The sequence below is a fragment of the Eptesicus fuscus genome, chromosome 22 (genome assembly GCF_027574615.1).
Source record: "Eptesicus fuscus isolate TK198812 chromosome 22, DD_ASM_mEF_20220401, whole genome shotgun sequence".
NCBI lineage: Eukaryota > Metazoa > Chordata > Mammalia > Chiroptera > Vespertilionidae > Eptesicus > Eptesicus fuscus.
The window spans coordinates 3,681,690-3,705,734 of NC_072494.1; the positions used below are offsets into that span (position 1 = coordinate 3,681,690).

The following is a 24,045-nucleotide window of genomic DNA, read 5'->3' on the forward strand; positions in this document are numbered from 1 at the left end:
GATCTCAAAGAGGAGAGAAGAAACATTCACTTAAAAGTAAAAATTACATCAATAACACTACATCGGAGATACAGAAACATAAACTTAGTGTAATTTTCATTTTCTCATGAGTAATTCTCTAATAAGAGTATAAATCTAAATCATATTTATTATGCAATTTTTGGCCATCTTCTGATTTTGATGAAGTTGAAATTAAATAACTTACTTTGCTACTTTTTGAGTTTCATTTTGAAGTAAATTGTTTTCTATTACATAGTGAGTCTAGATCAGTGGTCGGCAATCTCATTAGTCAGCAGAGCCAAATATCAACAGTACAAGGATTGAAATTTCTTTTGAGAGCCAAATTTTTTAAACTTAAACTTCTTCTAACGCCACTTCTTCAAAATAGACTCGCCCAGGCCGTGGTATTTTGTGGAAGAGCCACACTCAAAAGGCCAAAGAGCTGCATGTGGCTCGCGAGCCGCAGTTTGCCGACCACTGGTCTAGATGATAAAGCAATATTGAACAAGTAAGTAGACTACACAAAGTCGTGTGAATAAAAATGTGGCTGAACTGTAGCCATTGTTAACTGAAGGGAAATGTTCAGTGACCTCAGGCACTCAAACAAGGAGGGTCTACAGGGGATGCACATCACCAGCAGCCCTCACTGTGTTCCGAGCTGAGAACTACACAACGGGCTGAGTTTGGGTAGATAAATAAACATCTTGAATCAAGATACCCATTTTGGGAAACGATTAATTTGGACAAGATGAAACTGATCTGCTCTTAGGCTAAAATGTCATTGTTAGATCATGCATCTGCATGTAATGCACCACGGCGTGAATTCCCTGCAGGGACACAGGTCACAGAAGTTTCTAATAACTCAATTACTCAGCCATTGTTTATACCAGGGAAGGCGGGTATTTTACAAAGTTAAACGGAATCATACACTCACTTCTGCATGATCAGAATGTGCACATGATAGGAAATTCAGAAAGACTGCTTGGTTTGTACCTACAGGTCCTTAAATCTTTTCCTAGAACGGGAAAGTTAAAATGTGTCATTTTAACCATCATCCTAACCAGTGTGGCACGGTAAACAGCGAATACGATCTGCGAAGACCGCATGTGCCCAGGAGGCGGCTGTTACAAAAATGCCTGGTGATGCTCAGCTGGGAGAAGTCTATTGCATCCCCGGAGGATACAATTTCCCTCGTGGGTTCTCCTCGGGGGAGGCGATGCTGTGAATACCGCTCATCACCATGCGGAGAAGCTGGCGACCCCAGGAGCATCCAGGCGAGGAGAGCAGCCCCTCGGCCAGATCCGCGTGGCCTCTGCATGGAGCCGGAGCCGTGCGGGCGTGAACTGACACTGACTGTGAACGACCCGTGTTTAGGGTCAGCGGACCCATGTCACTGTTCCTCTCACCTCGGTGAGACAACAGGAACCCCAGACGTGCAGAGGTTCCCTGTGGGTTCCTCCAGAGTGAGGCATCTCGGGAGAGCAGGGACCGTTGTCAAACCTGGGGCTGAGCCTGACCCGGGCCTAGGAGCATTACCTCATTGGTGCCGGAGGCCCGCCTGGGAGCTTCGGTCTGGAAGCTTCCCATGGTCCCGTAGTTGTATTCTTGAAAATCTTCCACGACATTGGCCTGATAACAAATGCAATGGAAACGCAATTAGTCGAAGTGAGACGCGACCCTAAATCTTCTAAAATCGGGATTTGACGGGGTTGTGGGATGAGCCAAAGGGGGGGGTTGGTCTATTCGTCTCATCATCACAGATCTTCCTGCTGGTCTAGGACAGATCTTGATTGCTTTGGCTTTGCTACCTGGACCCCTAGTCTGGCTGTGGCCGCTGCTTGGTAACTTTTCTTCTTCTTGGATGCCCATTGGTCAGATTTAGGGGGTGTAAACTTTTTGGGCTTTTCCTTTGAGTTAGTGGCCACTGTCCTCGTCTTCTTTTGGAAATTGGGTTTCTTCCTCTGGAAAGCGCGGCGGGAGAGGGGATGGAAAACATAAATATCAAGTGAGAAGGGGAGTCCAGGGCTCGGGGAGAGGAAGAGGAGGCAGCGCCAAACGGGCCTGGTGCCTGCGGGACAGCGGCTGCCAAGAGAAACCACCGTTACTGGCTCCCAGAACTCAGGGGGACGGGCGAGCGGCGGGGAGCGTGCGGGGCGGTACGCGCCGGGCCCACAGGGTGAGGCAGCGGGGCCCAGGCCCAGGCGCCCGGCGGGGTTTACCTCGGTTGGTGCTATGGTCTCCTCGGCTACAGTGGGGGTCTCTGTCACACTGTCAGCCTCCTTATAGTCTGCTTCCCCATACTCATAGTCATACTCCGTTACATCCTCGGGCGCATACTACACCGCGGGGGAGAAACACCAGGCAGTGTGGTTAGTCGCAGGCAACACGAGTAATCAAGTAGGGATCGTCTTCTTAACGCTGACTTGGAGGAAACGTTAAGAGACAGGGAAGTATGTTATATGGCGTCACACCGAGTATTATACGCACAGAGTATAATGACCCAGGCGTGACGAAGCAGGTGTTCTAAGAGCAGGATGGTGGTTAGGATTGTGAAGAAACTACAAGTTTTGAATGCTAATTCAAACTTTTAGTTATCGAATATTAACTCAGACACAGCAATTATGTATTTGGACACAGTTGCTAAATGCTCGTATTAATTTTGGTTTGTAAAACTTACTCCACAAGGTTTCTCCCTAAGAATTTTACAGTAGTTTCAATGGGCGATTTCTTATTTTCTTAAAACTGCATGTATAAAGATAAAAAATAGAGAGACTCGGCTTCCCAAGTATGGAAGGGTTTTCGTATTTATTGTGAAATGGGAAGTGAGGGGGTGTGAAAGGGCGGGGAAGGAATACAAGGGACATGGAATGAGTCTACATTTTATTGGGAATACTAGAACCAATGGAAAGATTAAATTTTAAATTTATTCAGAAATCTCAAATTTGCTACTTACAATCCAAATGAGCATAGAATTCTTGTGAAGCATTAAAAGATTGAGACTCATATCTGCTTATATTTAACACTTCATTTAAAATGTTAAATATACTGCTTTTGTATCTACCAAAAAAGGCATGCCATTTAGATACCATAAACTACTAAACTGAACTCACATTGTAAATAGTATTTTATACTATTTTTTGTGTGCAATAAAATGTCGATTTAACAGACTAATTCAGGCGAGGGGATGTCCCTTAAAGCCGAAAGTCTGTTATATTATAAAGTAGGTTTTCCGAATACATATGTTAAAAAATTGACAAATTAGTTTATCTGTTTTGACTTATGTAGAAGCATTTGTGTAATTAAAAGTAAGTATGTATGAAAAAGTTTAGCTTCACAGAAAAGCTATCTATATGCATTCCTGTCACTTTAAATCGATACTGAAGAGGTCTAGTACATGCAGGCCTTCACCCGTCACCTGATGCGCAGATGCACTCGGATGGGCGGGGCTTAGCGCACGTGGGAACACGCACCTGTTCCACCTGCTGCAGTAAGTCTCGCCACGTGACCGCAGGACCAATCGACCAATTAACACTGGTGATGCGGTGTGATCACGTGCTAATCATTTGCTTAATATGGTTTATGAGCAGTGACACTTGGATTTAAATATGTAGACTATAGTTTTAGGTATGTAATAGTTAGTTATGTTGGTGAAATTACTACATGTTTTTTTCCAACGTATAGCCTATTCGCGAAAATGTGTTAAAAACAACAGTTAACCTGTTACTTTAATTATAAACAAATCTTGGTTAAAAGCATTTTTTAGATTAACAGGGTGTTAATTTTCACATATGACATATGGACCGGAAATTTTGTCTATTAAATCCAAAGTCCATTAAATCGAGATCCACAAAATTGAGGGTTTACTGTATCAAAAAAAAAAAATGTGTTGGAAAGAGCTATGTTCTTAGTAGAAGGATATGCGAGACAATAATGCAAATTGAATGATGAGGAAAGTAATGTGTTCACCTTCACAGACAAAATCTCTATCAAACTTTTAAGCTGTAAAGAAGAATAGAGATATTGTGAAGATAGAGATATATTCATAACTGGTTTTAATTAAAATAACCAAGTACAGTAAAGCCATATATAGCATGAAATATTAAGCAACAAACGCCACAAGCTAACACTAACATAGTCTATATACTTTTTAAGTGCTAAATGCAAACTATTGGGAATTTCTTAAGTATTATAGTTAGTAAAATTCCAATTATATCCCAACCGAACCTCTCTTGGCATTTCAACTGATTCTTTTGAATCTGCCCCCGAACAACAAGTCCTTAGAGCAGTGGTCGGCAAACCGCGGCTCGCGAGCCACATGCGGCTCTTTGGCCCCTTGAGTGTGGCTCTTCCACAAAATACCACGGCCTGGGCGAGTCTATTTTGAAGAAGTGGCGTTAGAAGAAGTTGAAGTTTAAAAAATGTGGCTCTCCAAAGAAATTTCAATCGTACTGTTGATATTTGGCTCTGTTGACTAATGAGTTTGCCGACCACTGCCCTAGAGGATTGTGACCACTGTGGCGACACTGCACATCTGGCCCTTCCTGAGGCACCCTCCCCAGAGGGACCCCTCCTCGCTGGTGCAGCTGAGGGCATGCTGAAATAAACAGAGCTCCAGCCTTCTTTAGGATGGTCAAAACTCCCACTTGACTAAATTAACAGAAACAGAGTCATCATTTTCTTTCTCCAGCAGTATCTTCATTTTCAATTAACATGCATTGGATGCCTTATAACAAAACTTTAACTAGAATTTGGTAAAATAGAAAAATGCATGTGGATAGCACTTTAGACATTTTTGTTTCTTTATGCCTCTGCAAGCGAGACAAAATGCCAATTATTTCTAGGAAAGTTAATGTAAGCATTACTAATAGCACGGTCAAATAAAATAATTAAGAACTGAATTAGATATAGATGCAGTAGACATCCATGGAGAGTGGATATTATCGAATGAGTCATGTTGAAATAAGGAATATCGGGGTTCTATCATTACTAGCTACTAGTTGAAACTAGACAGCCAAAAAAATCGCCAGTCTACTTTATAATTTATAATAGAGTTTTATAATTCAGCATGCTTTTCAGAATCATGTGCATCTATAATGAATTGTAAAGAAAAAAAGCAATAAAGAAAGGCGTAAAAGGAGAATTTAAATGTGTCTTAAAGTCTGGTATTCAGGCTTTATATATATAAAGATAATAGCTAACGCTATCATCTATCTATCTATCTATCTATCTATCTATCTATCTATCTATCTATCTATCTACCTACCTACCTACCTACCTATATATCCATCTATAGGTAAACCTGTGCCAAAGTAGCCAGTTATCTTTAGAGCAAGGATTTCCCTTGTAGGAGTAAACCTTGTCTAACCGCCATGATTCTTTCCTCTGTTTGAACTCTTTCCAAATGGGGACCAAGCAGACGCGGTTGTGACTGTAAGGATGTAGGAGGTAACACGCTCACCACCCTAAGCACTGACCGCATCTCTTTCCTGGGGCTACACTGGTCTCACTGGAAAGCATCACTGCTTTTGTTCTTATTTTTATCTGCACAACATCCCCCTGAGCAGACTTAAGGCTTTGTTGTCTACATGAAGCTTTCCAACTATGGGGTTTGAGGATGCCTTAAAGACGGGTGAAGAAGAGAGACCCTATTGTGATCAACAGGTGAATCTATGCAGAAAGATAAGCAGTGGAGGCATGACTTCCACGTTGTCTGTGAGCAGCCGAGCATGAATGAGTGTCTGTGAGGAGAGAAATGTCATCACGTCTGTTCTGGCTTCATTTGGTAGAAAACAGTGGCATCGGCAGATATCTGTGCACCCACGAGAGCTGGGATATATGACACATATTAAATGAATGGAAAATTAAGGTACTACATTTGGGGAAGTTAATTATTTTTAAAAAATTTTTAAAGAATATCTTTGTTTTCTTTTCTTTTTTATCTTTTATATGTAAGACCATCAATTGCCTACTGGATATAAGACATTATAGTCTTTGCACTACATGAAGAAATAACCATATATAGATTTAACATCAAAACCATCATGATTTTAATGTTAGTTATTCTTCCATATACCAGTAGAGGGTATTGTGTAGGTTCAAATAAAATTTAAGTTTGATGATGTTATCACTATATTCAAATCTATCTACATGATACATTTTTCACTATTGTGCCAAACACATCAGAAATTGACCAAAAGTGAATAAGAATGTGTTATTCAGAAAAAAACTAACTAGTCTAAATTACAAGTTAGAAAAAGCACAGTTCAGTTAACTTCTAAAAGAAACTGACATATTTATTAATTCAAATTAAGAATAATAAATATGCAATGTCACAAATTTACTAATATAAAATTAACTAATATAAAGTACAGCATGTATGCTTGGTGCTCCACATTGTACTTTATTTTCATTTTCATTAGCAAACACCACTGCATTCCTATTTTGTATAGGTAGAACATATATCAATTTTAATGTATTTTTGAAATATAATGATATATTAGAGTTCAAAATTAATATAAGAATTGCTTGCAGATTTGGTTGGCCAGGTTTTCACATGCTAGTGTAAAATGGCTATCTCATTATTGAAGTATCAGTGTCCTTAGAATTGGAAAAAACCAATGGCTGATGTAAACTTTCCATTGTGACATGTTCAGCAGAGAAACTAGTTGGAGATGCTGTGACGCATCACCCAGCAGACTTCGGCCAGCCTTTGCTCCAGCGATATGCTGTTTGCATCAAGTGCTTGCGACAAAAACAAGTTTGAGCCCAGTCAGGCACATGCTCGGGTTTGTGGGTGCGATCCCAGTATGAGGTGTGCAGGATATTTCTCTCTCTCTCTCTCTCTCTCTCTCCCTCTCCCTTCCTCTCTGAAATCAATACATACATACATATATACTAGTATATGTATGTATGTATGTAGTATACACATATATATCAACAAATTTGACATCTGACAATGTTAAATAAATATATGTATAGATCATTAAAATAGAAAAAGGTTTATTATTTTAAGTGAAGGCAAGTTTACTTTTAAATGAACTTAAGATAAAAAAGGGATAAACAGTCTTATTTTGATTCAAAAGAACTCAGCTACCTGGCTAATAGAATTAAAAAATGGGAATGTCACCTCAAGGTAACATATTAAGAACGCATACCTTTATTCTTTAAAAAAAATCAGAGCCTTATCTGTTGCTAAAATTATATAAGCCTTATCGTTCTTAAAACAGGAACAAAATAAACTTCATCAATCCTGAACATGTATACTAAATGTCATACATTTTAATATGGAATTACTGCATAATCTGCAAGGTATAAAAGCACTAAAGCTGATGGCCATTTTACCTATCCTCTTGGGATTCAGAGAAATCTGTTTTAAAGACCACGAGGGAATAAAAAGCAGGAAGCAGTTGAGAATGGGTAAACATGCAAACACAAGTATCCAAGCAATTTCTCTTTTCTTTCTCATATTGACCTTCCTGTCAGCTTCTTAAGACTTTTTCCTGTTTTGAAAAAAAATTAATATTAAGTCATGGAAAAGATCATTGCAACATAAATCATGATAAGACTTTAAAAAATAATGTAAAAAATACATATTTTCAATATTTCAAAGGTAATATTCAAAATAACTATGTAAAACTAAAAGATAGGAGTCTTAGCCTGTTCTAGATAGTAACTCTCAAAAGGTGGCACTAATAATCGTGCATTTAGAAGAGAAATGCTATTTGAGCTACTTTCAAACACAAGGACAGTTTTAATGCTTTTCAACTTCCACCATCCCTTCTAAAATGTAATACTTTCAATTTGAGGAAATAATCTAAATACATAGTTTTGAGACTAGCCGAAGACTAACTTCCAGTTTGCTTACTTTTTGATTTCCAGAAAATCCACATCAATGAATATTGCTGAAAGGTCTGGAGAAAGGGTACGCTGTACTGTATTTCTTGTTCATGGGATAGTCAAGGCTGACAGAATTGCTCTGTGCACTAACTGAGACATGTGTATTTTTGGTCTGAATGAGAACAGTGTCAGATTTCATCGTGATGAATTTTCTTGGGAAGACAATCTCTTGGGAGAATGGTTTTACACCTGAATTCCAAATAATGTGACATAACATGAATAAAAGTACATGAATAGTTTAATTACCACAATCAGTTCATACTGCTTTTCATTTCATTGTGATTTACATCAAATTTTGTGCCAGAAAAAGAAAACATATATCAATGTAGTATATGATATGGTTGTATAACACTACCAGAAACAGAAAGAAATTCCCTCACAACCTACAAACTTTAAGGTGTCTCTAGTGTCCCTTTCTCATCTGCAGGCATTTCTCAAGGCCTGGGAAATGGGGAGTCTCCAGAGCTCTGTCAGCCTTATCTTGAAGCAGAGTTAATGACTGAAGTGCTAAGGGCAAAAATAGAGCTTTTAGAAATATTCTTTTTCTCCCCCTCCAAAAAAATGCAATATGCTTATATACACTGTATACAAGGGAGGTATGTCTATTTTTGAGAAAGTTAAACTACAACATACTTTAATAAGAGGAAAAAACACCAAAAGCCATTTCGAGTCAGTTCTTCCCAGCTATCGAGCGCTATTAAATACAAAGGGTACTTTAATGAAAATGGAATACATGGGGATGAGCCTCCAAACTGCAGGACTGTGTCTCTGCCACTGAAGTGAGACCCCTGGCCCACCTTCTGGTCCTCACCTCATCGATCTGCGGCTCCTGAGCCTGCGCGGCCTTGGGCACTGAGGAATCGCAGTCGGGGCTGTAATGCTCACAGTAGTCATAGGCGGCTTTGGGGTCACTGATGATCAGCAGCTGTTGGATGTCCCCCTGCCCAGAAGCAAACAAGGATGTGGTCAGCATATTCAAATATACAGAGGTCTAGGGCAGTGGTTCCCACAGGGGGCACATGCTCCACAGGTAGAGCAATTTATTTGTAAGGGGGGCAATTCGAGAATGAGTTATTAACTGTGAATTTTTTGCATTTCTTATGGTTCTAGGGGCCTCATATCTACACTAATAAAAGAGTAACATGCTAATTGACCGTACCTTCACGACACCCACCAGCCAATCAGGAGTGAGTATGCAAATTAACCCAACAAAGATGGTGGGTTAATTTGCATATGCAGGCACTGAGCGGCTGGGGGTGGGGTGGGATGCTTGTGTCGTCACCATGGCAATGACGCAGGTGTTCCGCACCACCCCAACCACTCTGGGCCTCTGGGCAGCGTGGGAAGACAGAAAGGTGGTTCCAGGCCAGAGCAAAAAGGCAGCTCCGGCCAGAGCGAAGGCGGTGCCGGCAGCCAGGGGAAGGAAGGCCCATTCTTGCACGAATCTTCATGCATCGGGCCTCTAGTACAGTATATAAATATATATTGTGACATATTTATGCATTTCAGTTCTCTATTATATGTTTTGAAACTTTATTTGCTATTTTTTCATATAACTTCATAGTATCGTTATTTTTTTAACCATTTCTTAGTGATTTCTTCCTCAGTACTTCAATTCTCCTTTCATTCTTTTATTTTCCTCTTTCATGGATGCCATGTTCTTTGGAAGCTTGTTTAGACCAAGTTAATGGCCTTTTAGGCTTCCTCCACATGAATAGGAGTTCACTTTTTGAATAATAAGAATTATAGTATATGTCACGGGTGGGAGGGGGAGGGGAAAGAAGGCATCAGGAGATGCTAGGTGGGGCATGGCCAAAAACAGGTTGGGAACCACTGGTCTAGAGCAAGACTTACTCAAGATCACGTGTGGTGTATTTTTACATATCTAAGGAAGAAAAACCACTTACTGCTCATTGTTAAAAACAGTCGTATAGGATTGAAAGTGAAACTCACACCTCTTCCACTACAGTTGACACTTGAACAACACAGGTTTGAGCTGCGTGGGTCCACTTGTATGTGGATTTTTTTCAATAAATATGTTAGAACATTTTTGGAGATTTGTGACAAATTTTAAAAATTCTCAGATGAACCTTATGATCTTCTCAGTAACATTTCCTTTTCTCTCACTTAGTTTATTGTAAGAATATAGTATACTAGTGACCTGGTGCATGAATTCATGCACATTGAAAGGAAATTAATTAGAAGGTCGCCGGCGGGGCGGGACTGGGTGAGAAGGACCGAACACGCCCTGGAGCCAACCTCCCACGGTCCCTTCCCAGCCAGCTGCACCTGGGGTGGTGCCATGGCTCGAAGGACGTCTGTGGGGTCCCTCCAGCAGGTGAGGACCCTCAGCATGGCCTGTAGGGATCAGGCCGAAACCGGCTCTCCAACATCCCCTGAGGGGTCCCGGAGTGCGAGAGGGCACTCTGCAAAGTTGCTGTCGTACAGGGTGTGGAACGCAAATGCAAGTGTGCAGTAAACCAGATTTGGGGCGACAGTGCCCCAGCAACAACACAACCCATGGCCAAAGGTGGAATCACGCGGCCCTGCAATCAGGCTCCCTCCTCTCTGGCTTCAGGGTGCGTCACCCGAGAACCTCCGCTGCCAAGTCACTGCAGCTCGGCAGTTCCTGCATTGAGCGTCTGCCCCCTGGTGGTCAGTGCACGTCATAGCGACCGGCCATACAGTAGGAGGGACACTTAGCATATTAGCCTTTTATATATATAGATAGTACACCTGACATACAAAATATGTGTTAATTGACTGTTTATATTCTTAGTAAGGCTTCTTGTCCATATTAAGCTATTAGTAGCTAAGTTTTGAGGGAGTCAAAATTATACGCAGATTTTTGACCACATGGAGGGTTGGTGCCCTTAACCCCGACGTTGTTCAAGGGTCAACTGTATTCTGCTCTTGAAACAATCTGTTTCCACGTGGGTCTAATTAAACAGGAAACTAGTTGGACATGAATCTGTGGGTCATGACCCTATTAGTTATACTAAAGCCCAGAAAAATCCTGAGTGAATATCCATTTGATTCAGATTCCAGGCCCTGTAGATTTGAGAACAGGAACTGGATTCCAGAACTCCTGAGGTCATTCTGAATAACTTCAAAATTACTCCAGTTTCCTCTGCATTCAACATTTTATTAACAGGTGTTATTTAGGGCCTGGTGAAAGTAAAGATATTAAGATGTTAAAGACTCTTAACACTGAGCACTAAGAAATGACCCTTTGTCTCCTCTTACTTGCCTGTGTCTCCCCATAGTTTGCTGTCCCGAGTGGCAAATCCTCTGCTATTTCTGAATAAACTCAATCCGGGTAGCTAACGGCCGTGTTATTTCATTTTTTAAGGTGGACAACACCAACTGATCAATTTAGAGCACTGAGAAGCCACGACTGAATTATTATAAATAATCATAAATAACCACGAGAAATGTGAATACAGAATTCTTCATTAGGCTGTATAAAAAAAAAAAAATGAGGCCTCCTTGAGTAATGGTCTCATGAAGGGTTTCAATTAGAAATCCTGATTCTGGAATTTTCTCCCAGTTTGCCATTAACTAGTTGGAATGATGCAAGTCACTCAACCTCACTCATCGTTTGTAAAAAGAACACACTGAGAGATCACATCTGTGGCCCTCTCCAAGAGCGAGATCTGTAATCCCAAACTTAAATTATAGCAAACATAACGAACCAAGTGGAGACGTCCCTGAGATAGAAGAACGTTGCCTATCTCATATACGCTGTGGTACTTTTAAAATCCTGTATTTTTGAAGAGAATTACGGTTTCCTAAGCACTTACTATTTTAGTCAAGGCACATGACTTCACTAAATGGAACCCTGCCAACCTTTCCACCATAAATTCTCACTGCAGGTGGCACATTTTCTACTGTAAGAACCACGACTGAAAAGTCACTGGAAAGTGCAGTTAAAAATCTGCTCTTCTCCGCCTCCCAGCAGGCACCTTCCAGTGCTTTTCTGTTCATCACATGACAGGCTGCGAGACAGGCTGCAGGTAAACAAAAGCATCCTGAGGCTGAGGGAACTGTACATATTTAGCTTCAATAGTCACAGAAAACCCCACAGCTGGAAAAGGTGAGGTGACCCAGTACAATGGGCATCTGGAGCCCACAAGGTGTGACAAGCCACCTTCTCCTCCAATGACCTGCGAAGCTTAGAGTTGAGTGGATGGAATTTCCTTGCGTGGGCAGCTGTGGAAGCCAGGTCTACACGATAGTGTTTGCCTACAGAGAACATGGGTCTAGAGCCGTGGTCGGCAAAATGCGGCTCGCAAGCCACATGTGGCTCTTTGGCCCCTTGAGTGTGGCTCTTCCACAAAATACCACAGCCTGAGCGAGTCTATTTTGAAGAAGTGGCGTTAGAAGAAGTTTAAGTTTAAAAAATGTGGCTCTCAAAAGAAATTTCAATCGTTGTCCTGTTGATATTTGGCTCTGTTGACTAATGAGTTTGCCGACCACTGGTCTAGAGCAAAGCACATGTAAGAAAACCTGACAGAACCTACCTATGCTGAGGAGGTTCTGCCGAATGTCATGTGCACTGCAAAAGGTTCCTGCCACGTTTTTATTAGACCAGTTCTATAAGTGTTAGCATAGCGTACCCTCCTTTCCACAATAAAACGGAATGCATGTATTCTAACAATGTTTGTTTGGCTTGTTTTCATTTTTGTTTTATATACATACACAATAACTCTTTATTTTATTATTTTTTAAATACATTTTATTGATTTCAGAGAGGAAGGGAGAGGGAGAGGGAGAGAGAGAGAGAAACATCAATGCTGAGAGAGAATCATGGATCGGCTGCCTCCTGCACACCCCACACTGGGAACCGAGCCCACAACCCAGGCATGTGCCCTGACCTGGAATTGAACCGTGACCTCCTGGTTCAAAGGTTGATGCTCAACCACTGAACCATGCCAGCCGGCTAACAATAATTCTCTATAAGGCGCAACTATTTCTATTTTCTCATAATTACATCACACTCTATGAGATACACAAGTTAATAAAAATTTAGCTTTTTGTGCCTGTGTAAGAAATCACCGTTGTTGAAAAAGTGTCCTACAAGATTGGTTTACTGCTTAAAGACCCCTTGTCCATAGGTCAATGTGAGGCGTCTGAAATTTCAGACTCAACACCTCATCTTTCTATGAGACCCACCAGTGCCTGGGTGAAGTCAGTTCCCAGCGTGGGCATCCCCTGAACTGTGCAACACAGCAGCTGGTTCCTAAGAACTGGCACTGGAAAGCCAGCTCACAGCTCGAGAGTTAGGTTCCCGCAGGGCCTCATCCAAGTTATAATGAAACAACGTTTTAGGAAACGCTGCTACTCAACAACCTTGCTGCACTTGAGGCCTTGAGACAGCGCCTGGCATCTCGCCTTCATGCATGTCCTAAGTTTAAGGATTCAAATAATCAGTCTATGTCGCTTGCCTGGAAAGTACAGTTTCTACCAGAGCACAAAGGTACAGTTTCTAGTCTGGGATCCTCTACTTTCTCAGCCAGTCTCCACTGTTCAATCAATAAAATTCACTCAAATACAAACTTCAGAAAGCAAGGCCCTGTCTGTGTCGTTCTCTAAGCTTCCTCCCTTTCTGGAATAAGCCTGTGGACAGCGGGCACATGATAAATGGATCCCCGGGCAATGAATTTATTCACACTCAAAGCCTTGACTTCAACACCTGAACTGAAGAACACTATTATTTATTTGTCTTGCATTGCCTAGAGCTTCTTTAAAAATTAACATGTACTTAAGCAGTTTTTAAAGTGTAAAGTGTATATACATATCAGGTATAATTATTTCAGTATTTGAGGGCAATTCAAGGAGAATACATCTTTAAACCAAATTTCTAGGCAATGTGTACATGGACCCTGTAAAACTTAAAAAATGCTGCTGGACAATCCATCTGTGGACATTCTAAAAATAAATTCCAAATGATGGAGATTAAGGAGCCTTAAAGTCATTATTCTACAAGGAAAGGCAATCAGGAAAAAATATGTAATATACGAGAAAGAAAGGTGCACTTAGCTAAGCAGTTTCGAGCATGCGCCACTGTCAAAGCCATTGCCTAACAAAATTCTAGAGTGTTTCCCTAAGGTGCCCGGTTCCCCTTTGATATCAGAGCTTCATTAAATGTGTGGGGGTCTCGGGAGGAGTTTTTGTTTGTATATTCAGGAACACGACCAGCATTACATCTTAAACATGGCACAGGCTTCTCAAGGAGCAACTCCCACTGCCAGAAGATTAATTGGAAACGGATGCTTCCTGTCTACCCAGACTTCTGAATTTGCTGGGGCGTTAGCTCTCATCGCAGTTCTTCTCTTCCAACATTCCATCCAGTTAATGATTCCTCTCAAGAGTTTTGTGTGGAAAAGGAAAGCTGCCAAGATGCTTAGAATTCTAGTGTAACTGAAAAATGCATCATCGATTGCGCGGAAGGAGGGAAACCACGTAATCAGAGACAGAACTGCTACCCACACGGTCCTCATATTTAACCAACACCAGCTTGGGAAATCAACTGTAAGAAAATGGGTAGTGTTTCTGTGTTACTAATTCAACAACTATTTACCAAGGATCACAGAAACTGCCTAAAGTTGAATAAAACATGGCCACCAAAAGTGCACAGTTGTCTTATACTTTTAGTCAAGGATTTTTACTGAAAAATATTTACCACCAATGCTCTATTTCCCCCCACATAATAAATTAGTTAAATTAACCTTTTGCACTCGGATGTTGAGTGTGACTCGACACGGTTAGCATTAGAATAAAGGAATCGAGAAAAAAGCAAGTGAGTGCAAAGGGTTAAATGTTCATTATTTCTAACCATTTTAAAATTTTTAATTACAGTTGACTTACAACATTAGTTTCAGATGTACACCCAGTGATTAGACATTGTATAACTTACTAAGAGATCATGCCCATAAATCTCATAGCCACGTGACACCACACATAGCTGTGAGAACATTATTGACCATATTCCCCAGGTTGTACTTTATATCCCCATGACTATTCTGTAACTATCAATATGTACTTCTAAATCTCTTCACTTTTTTCACCCATCCTCTAAACACCCTCCCATCTGGCAACCATCAAAATATTCTCTGTATCTATGAGCTTGTTTCTGTTCTGCTTTCTTCATTTATTTTGCTTTTTAGATTTAATTGTTGATAGATATGTATTAGTGCCATTTCATTGTTCATATTTTGATCTTTCTTCTTCTTCTTCTTCTTCTTCTCCTTCTCCTTCTCCTTCTCCTTCTCCTTCTCCTTCTCCTTCTCCTTCTCCTTCTCCTTCTCCTTCTCCTTCTCCTTCTTCGTCTTCGTCTTCGTCTTCGTCTTCTTCTTCTTCTTCTTACTATTATTATTATTATTATTATTATTAAAGAAGACCCTTTAACATTTCATGGAATTCTGGTTTGGTGGTGATGAACTCCTTTAGCATTTTCTTGTCTGGGAAGTTCTTTATCTGTCCTTCAATTCCAAATGATAGCTTTGCTGGGTAGAGTAATCTTGGTTGTAGGTTATTGCTTTTCATCACTTTGAATATTTCTTGCCAGTCCCTTCTGGCCTGTAAAGTTTCTGTTGAGAAATCAACTGATAGTCTTATGGGAGGTCCCTTGTAGGTAACTAACTGCTTTTCTCTTGCTGCTTTTAAGATTCTCTCTTTGTCTTTATCCTTTTGCATTTTCATTATGTTGTGTCTTGGTGTGGGTCTCTTGGATTCATCTTATTTGGGACTCTCTACCCTTCCTGGATTGTAGGACTATTTCCTTCACCAGGGAAGGGACATTTTCTGTTATTATTTTTTTAAGGAGGTTTTAAACTTCTAGCTCTTGGAAAAATGGTAGCATACCTGGCCTCTTGTCTCCTTTCTTGCCACAGAAGAGTTATAACCCATTGAATTAATAAGAGCTAAAAAGTATGCTTAGTCATTCATTTAGACAACAATAAATTTAAGGCACTATTCTAAACACTGAGTATATATAGCACAAAGCCTCTGCCCTCTTGGAGCTTAGATTCCAGATGGGGAAAGAGAAACTAAGAAAAATTAAAGAGTGTCAAGTACTGTGCAGAATATAATAAAGCATGATAAGGGAGACATGTCAGAAGCCATGTCTGAGATGTGTCATGTAGATACATAGAACTATTTGTACATGCCAGCCATAAGATCCCCTCTTAGAAATAACTACATATACATTGTCTGAATGGATAAAAAAAAAAACAAGTCCCAGGGAGATTGGCAGAAGGAATCAAAAAACAAGGCCCAAGTATATGATGTCTACAAGAAACCTACTTAAAATAGAAAGACATATAGATTAAAAGTAAAGGGATGGAGAAAGATACACCATGCTATCACTAATCAAAGGAAGTAAGAGCACCTATATTAATTTTAGTTCGAGTTGACTTCAAAGCACAGAAAGTTATCCAGGTTAAACAGAGACATTATATGATGATGAAGAAGAAAACTGTCAAAGAAAATAGCTACCTTTAATGTGTGTGTGGCTAAACCTAGAACATCAAAGCTATTTGAGGCAAAAACTAAAACAACCCCCCAAAAATTTGATTAATCCAATATTATAGTGGGAGAGTATAACAACCTTCTCCCAGAAATGGACAGATTCAGCTGCAAAAAAATTAGTAAGGACATAGTTGAACTCAACAACACTATCCATCAAGTGGATATAATTCAATTCCATAGACTACTTCATCCAACAACAGCAAATCACACATTCTTTTCAATCTCACATGGAACATTCACCAAGAAAGACCACATTCTGGGCCATAAAACACACCTTTAACAAATTTAAAGAATAAAATCCTACAGGATCTGCACACAGATGTTTATAGCAGCTTAATTCACAGTTCCCAAAACTTGGGAGCAACCAAGATTCTCTTCAGTAGAAGCCCTAATAAACTGTGTTTCAGCCAGACAGTAGGATATTATTCATCACTGAAAAGCAAGGAGCTATCAGGCTATGAAGCACATGGAGGAGACATAAATGCATATGACTCAGTGAAAGAAATCAATCTGAAGACTAAAAACTGCAGGATTCCAACTATGTGACATCTTGGAAAAGGCAAAACTACAGAGATAGTAAAAGATGAGTGTTGGCCGGAGTTTGGGGGTAAGGGAGGGATGAATAGGCAGACCACAGAAGTACTTCATAAGACACTACATTGGTGAATGCATTTGCCAAAAGCCATAGAATGTACAACAGGAAAACTGTTGTATGTCAATGCATGACTAAATTAACATAGAATATATATCCATATGTATGCATACCAGTATTTTCAGCACCTTATATACATCAGCTCATTTTTAAAAATAAATATGTATGAGGGAGATTCCATTACTATTCCCATTTGAAGAATGATAAAATTAAAACATACATAAAGCAATTACCCAGAGAAACGTGATTAAGCTAGATGCTGAGATTCAAAATCAGATTTTTCTCATTCCAGAATCAATTCTTATATTCCCTCTGCTACAATGAAATTAAAGAATCCGAATTATGGGTCTATATATTCATTTGGGCATTTTCATATAAACTAATTTGTCATTATTTTACAAATGTTTTCAGTTTTTTTCTTATCTGTTAAATATTTTGTTCCTAAAAGTCTTCAGATTGCAATTCAAATAGGGTCATTTTTAGCATTTTTGCCAGAATAGTGTCATTCCATAAATGCAGGGTAGTATATAGACAAAATTATATACACTAAACAAATTTGCATCTAAATTGAAATGACACTATTTCCAAAGAAGTGAAAATGAATTGCTGGTGTTTTTACATCTTCTTCTTCATTACAACTCTTGATCCAACACTAAAATAATGCATACATGGTACCATTGCTATCTCCTGTCAGTTTTAGTTTAATTTCTACACATTTCATTGCAATGACTCAGAAATCTAGATAGGAACCATAATGTAAAAAACCAAAAGAATTGAAAAATAGTTGAGAAAATTTTAGGAAAAGATATATTAACACCATATTCAGGTATGCTGAATTAATTTCACAAAGGAATCAGAAAATTTTATTCTGATGGAAAAAGGTGTGTGTGTTACAAAATTAAATTTAGCCTGTAAAACTAGTTTACACTTAAAATAAAACTTTTCGCCCTGGCTGGGTGGCTCAGTTAGTTGGAGCTTCACCCAGTACACCCCAAGTTCACGGGTTTGATTGCCAATCAGGGCACATACCTAGATTTCAGGTTTGATACCCTGTCAGTGCATGTAAGGGAGGAAACCAATCAATGTTTTTCTCTCTCTCTCACCCTCCTCTCTCTTCAAAATCAATTATAGATATACATATGTGTGTGTGTATATATATATGTGTGTATATATATATGTATACGTATATATGTGTGTATATATATACACACACACACATACATTTTAATTTTTTTTAACTTTGCAAGACTAGAAATTAAGTTGTTTACAATATCCATTCCTCTAATAAGTCAATATGTAATATTTGTGTACTGGAAGATGTGAGAGTATATGGTTATATATTACCTGGATCAATTTATGATTTCACTTAGTATGATATAATGTGTTAAAACATTGTGTTTAGAATCTAGGGCTTAAATACCAGTGGAGAATATACAAAATACATGGAATCCCAAACAAATAATCTGAAAATGTTACCAATAACAATTATTATTAAACTATTAGAGGCCCGATGCACGACAAGAGTAGGCCTTCCTTCCCCCGGCTGCAGGCACTGGCTTCCCTCTGGCACCCGGGACCCGGGCTTCCCTCACAGCCCTGGCTTTGTCCAGAAGGACATCCGGTCTAATTGGCATATTACGCTTTTATTATTATAGATGCCACAGGTGAGGTATATAAGCACAGGAATGCAAGACTGACACTCCGAGTTACACTGTTCTTTTTATAAAAATACATACTGTCTGTGTGTATGTGTGGATACATATGTGTATGTACATATATGTGATATATATAGATTCACACATCAACAAAATACAGCATATCTCCCATGTAAAACTTGTCTATTAACCTGTAATATCTTGCACAGCTTCACTCGGTTCCACTTTGGAAAGTAAGTGACTTAGAGATTGTGCACAAACAGCCATCAGAGTAACGCTGAGGTCTCAGGCGTGCGCCCCGCCGGGGGCCAGGCCCCAGTCTGTTTGTTTGGCTCACAATTAACTGAATGACCAGAAAGCACCAGCTAGGGGTGCGGGCCTGGAGGGTTAACAGAAAGAATGTGAGGCTCTAACTGGGGAATCATAATTGGAATAAAGCTTTTACCATGACCTTCACATCATTTTTAAAAAGGTCTTTGAACAACATAAAGTTCCCTTTGCCATCTCTCTTGTGCCTTGCAAACCTCCACAAAGAACCGAGAAAAGCAGAATTCCTGACTTGCACATTTTTCTAAATTCATCTCCCAGAGAAGGAAGTGAAGAAAATATTCTTTTCTCTAAAGGGAAGAATAGCAGGCACTGAGAGAGCCACGGGCCCTGCCCCGGGGAATAGCCTGCCTGTGTTCGCATCACCCAATCTCTGTCAACGGTTCCCAGGCGCTCGGGTGGCCATTGTCCGCTCATTCTCTCCCCCGACAATGGAAACATCAGCGCTGCGCCCACAGGGGACGAAAGTAGGTCACCCTGTAGAGAGGCCGGCCTCCGTTTGGGCACTGCTTGGTGGTGCCTGCCACTAACTCGGCGCACCTGCCTCAGCCAGAGCCAGCTGGAAACAAAGTCTGGCTCATCTTTACCTCAAACACTTCTTCATCCAAAATCCTCGTGCCAAACACCGCGATCCCGTTGGTGTCCACGATCGCGCGCTCGCTTCTCTCCAGCGGTTTGGTGGCTTTCTTCTTGCAGTCCACGATCATGGTCACCGTCTTCTTCTCCACGCTGATGGCCACCCGATGCCACCTGCAAAAGCCCAACAATAACCCTCGCGTAAGCTCCCAAGACCTGGTGGCTGAGCCATCGCTCACGTTGAAATACCGTTTGGCTCAGTGGATCGAGCCTCAGCCTGCTGACTGAAGGGTCCTGGGTTCGATTCCAGTCAAGGGCACATGCCCCGGTTGTGGGCTCGACTCCTAATAAGGGGCGTGCACGAGGCAGCCAATCAATGATTCTCTCTCATCATTGATGCTTCTCTCTCTCTTCCTCTCTGAAATCAATAAAAATATATTTTTTTAAAATACAGTGCATTTGAAATTGGGAAAGTGAGCTGAAATGATGCCAGATGGAGGCTCACTGTCTACCAGGAAGGTGCTAAATACCCTCATCCGGACACAGGTAGGATGCTCAGCAGGATGGATGCTCAGCATCCCTGCTATCCCTGCTGATGAGGAGGTGCCATCGGGCTTCCCTGTGTGTGTGGCAACGAAAGCTTCATCTCACCGGGTCCCAAAGAGGGTGTTTGCTAAGAGACTGGGGGTGGGAGAGGGGGTGCGGAAATGCTTTCTTCCGAAGTGGGATTCCACTGAGAAAGAGAACAGCGCCTTCTCCCGCGGTCCCCTGAGGCCGGCTGCGAAGGGCTATGTCCTCCCACTGAATGGCGCTCCACCTGCAGCCCCGGGACGTCCTCACTGTAAGACACAATGTGCTTCCCTGTCTTTCTTCACGTTTACTTCAAGTGCTTTCGTTTTATTTTTCCATTTTAATGTCAGGACAGTTATAGATCACTCCGGGGGGCAGGAGCCGAGACGGAGACACCATCTCTCTCCTTCTTCCCCGGGCTGGCAGGAGGCGGGCACGCTGAAAGCAGGCGCCGTCTGCACGTGTGTGGGGGGGGGGAGCTAACTCAGGGCATGATGACCGGCGGGAGGGGAGAGATGACCAGCCCATTGGAGACGTGCGTGCCCGCCTCGTGGTGTGAAAGGGCGGGTTCCATTAGCAGGAGCTGGTGCTAACATAACCACTGGGTGAAGCTCACTCGACGGTGCAAGCCGCTCTGGCTTATATTTTCTTTTTTTTTTTCAAATGAAAAGTGCTAGATTAATATTCCAGAGGTGTCTAGGATTAGATCCTAAAATGTGACTTGGCAGGGCTACGGAGGAGGGCCAAGCGTATTTCCACATACACATGATCTCCGGTCTTTCCACAGCCCGTCCAGCGAGCACAGGTGTCTGCTTGGTTTGAACTGAGCGAAGATTTACATGGAGGAACCTCTTCACACTGTGAGCGTGGAATTCACACACGTTTCCGCTAAGATGCCCGTGTCCTCGCTTCAACCATTCTCACTAGGGATGTGCTTTTCATGAACAGAAAATACTTATGATTTCAAGTGTTAAAAGTCATAAGCACTTATTGGAATGAACTGCTCTCTGAGTGAGAGACAATGTTGATGGCACAGAATTCAGAATTCAGCATGATTTCCGGAAGAATGGTGTATTATTGGAGAGCCTGCCCTTATGTCAGCCATTGGCTACAACTATGGCCTGTCTCTGCTACTTTCCAAATATATGATCTCGTGCAAGGGACCTAACCTCTCTGTTGCCTTATCTGTGAAATGGGGTATTACCATCACTTTCTTCCAAGAGCTGTGAAGATCAACTGTGTATGAAGTGTTTAGGAAAGTATGTAGCGCATGCCAAGTATTACGTAAGGCTTCCTTCCAATGTTCCTCCGTCTTCATCTGACTGGCACATGGTAAGGAGACCATCGCTCTGCTCAGAAAGCCTACAGTGGCTTCCTGTCTCACTCAGAATAGAGCGCAAAGTGCTGACAGCACAGCAACGTGCTAGAGCATCTGGGCCCACGTGGCCGTCCATCCCCACGGTCCGGCTCTGCTCCTGGCAGGCTGCCACCCTGGACCTTGCTTGGACCACCCGGCCACCCCTGGATCTGCTCCCCCTCCTCCTGGAATAGCAGCCTTTCGATCCTCAGCGTGCCTTGCCCCATCTCCTTCACAAGTCTCTGTCCTAGTGAGGTTTTGCCTGAGCCCACTTCTTAAAAGTGCACCTCTCCCCCCATTCCCTAAATTCTCCCCTGCTCATTTCTCTCTCCCAGGTATCACCACCTGACATACTATTTATTAGTCACTTTTAAAAATATATATTTTTATTTATTTCAGAGAGGAAAGGAGAGGGAGAGAGATAGAAACATCTATGATGAGAGAGACTCATTGATCAGCTGCCTCCTGCATGCCCTCCTACTGGGGATCGAGCCGGCAACCCGGGCATGTGCCCTTGACTGGAATCGAACCTGGGACCCTTCAGTCCACAGGCTGATGCTCTATCCACTGAGCCAAACCAGCCAGGGCTTATTAGTCATTTTTTATTGTTCATTATTTGTCTGCCCAGACTGTACACTATGCCAGGCTGGACATGCTAGCGTGGTCTCCCTGTCCCTCTCGCTGGGCTGTAGAAAGCTGTGTCCTGCGTTTAAACACTTGCTGGACTAGTCGAGCCAAAGAACAGCTTTGGGCTGAGACACCGGGCGACGGAGCACTTACTTCCCATCGGCGATGTTGACCGTGCGGAACAGGGGGTAGTCCTCGGGGGCCGGCTTCCCCAGGTGGTCTTCAAACAGGAAGACGGGCGACCTCCCGACCTCAACGCCGATTTGCTGAATGCCGTGCTCATTGTAGATAGATAAGAGGAAAGACTGAATGCCTTTTTTGGGTTTTACTGTAAATAATATTGAAAAATCTTCTGGGAAAGTTCCTCCTGAGAAGAAAAGGCCAAAGGGTCAGATTCCGAATTTCCAAATTGCTCCTGGATCACCCTGTTATTTGTGAGCTTTCTGTGTGGCCTTAGGAAGTCACCTAAGTTCACTCAGTGATAACAACACAGGCTTAAAAGCAAACAGAGGGGACCGTGGCCAGGTAGTTCAGCTGGTTAGAGCATCGTCCCGATACACCAAGGTTGTGGGTTCAACCCCTGGTCAGGGCACATACGGGAATCGGCCAATGAATGCATAAACAAGTAGATCAACAAATCCATGCTTTTTCCTCTCTCTCTTCCTTTCTCTCTCTCTCTCTCTCAAATCAATTTGAAACATTTACAACAAATAGAGAAGAATCTCTACTAAGCTTTTTCTGCAACAGTTGTCTAAGCTATATCAAGTTTAAAGCCACTCACTTAAAGCACAGCAATGAAATAAAATTAAATAAAAAGTTAGGAAGCAAGACCATGATGCCAAGTACAGCGTCAAGCACAGCGGGCGTGGGCACTTTTAAAGCACTCAAGTCCCACGTTTGGTGCCAGGCTCGTATTTGCTGCCTTGGCCTCGTCGGAGGCCATCCATCATCTCTCTAAAGAGGCAGGATACCAACACGGTGTAAATATATTCTTTCAGCCGTCCTTTTGAAAGCCAGAGTCTCTGATCAGTTTTTCCTATCACACAGCGCAGTTCCACTAATAAAAAAAAAAGCTTACGTCATTATAAATCAGGACTGTGAGACACTTGGCCAATTTGATGGTAAATTCAAGAGGGCAGACTGTCTGTCTCCTTCTCCCCTCCCCCACCATCATTTCCCTAATACCCCGCCCGGGGGGAGATCTGTATCCGTGCTTAGAAAGCATTTAGTCAATGAGGGTATTAGTTAAATGAACAGCATAAATATATTTCACACAGTTAAGCAAAGACAATGTATATGAAATAAAGTCTACACAGAGAGAGGAAGGGGGATTTTAGGAAATAACGTATTTATATCAGAGTTAAAAAATTACAACAATTTAATCATCCAATCTGTACAGCAGTACCTTTGAATACTGTCACTTTCTAACTAATGAGTCAAAGCTGTTGATTATAAAGTTATTTTCCAATTTAAAATAGAGCAATAACCTTAAAGATTATGGTTAAAAAAGAAAATATAGTTATCTAAAAAAATCAGGATTTAATGTCAATCTAACCTAGGCAACCCACTTTAGTCTCTCCCTAGAAGATGCTAATTAACACTCTTCAAAATTCATGTAACATTATATTTAAAATCGTTTTTCTTGGAAAAAATATATATGTGTGTCAGGAAGAAAATGTTTGTACAAGAAAAAATTTAAAAAAACAAAACTTTTCAAAACTGTTCACAACTATCTATGTCAGAGAGAATTCCCTATGAATGTAGTTCAACAACAGAACTGAAACCACCTAGTAGGTGAAATTGTTCATGGGTAGGCATGAGAGGTGAAGTTGCTCCGTTCTCCCCAATAAGTA

At 41.4% G+C, this 24,045-nt stretch overlaps 1 protein-coding gene across 1 annotated transcript in view; it reads right to left on the reverse strand.

The window, feature by feature from the left end:
* COL11A1 (collagen type XI alpha 1 chain) overlaps positions 1-24,045 on the reverse strand; it is a 141,768-nt gene that overhangs the window by 93,652 nt on the left and 24,071 nt on the right. The window contains exons 3-7 of the mRNA XM_008147090.3: positions 22,346-22,559; positions 19,650-19,812; positions 8,708-8,836; positions 2,220-2,336; positions 1,537-1,629 (exon numbers count right to left, since the gene is read on the reverse strand). Coding sequence (XP_008145312.2) covers positions 1,537-1,629; positions 2,220-2,336; positions 8,708-8,836; positions 19,650-19,812; positions 22,346-22,559 — 716 coding nt within the window. The remainder of the gene's footprint in view (positions 1-1,536; positions 1,630-2,219; positions 2,337-8,707; positions 8,837-19,649; positions 19,813-22,345; positions 22,560-24,045) is intronic.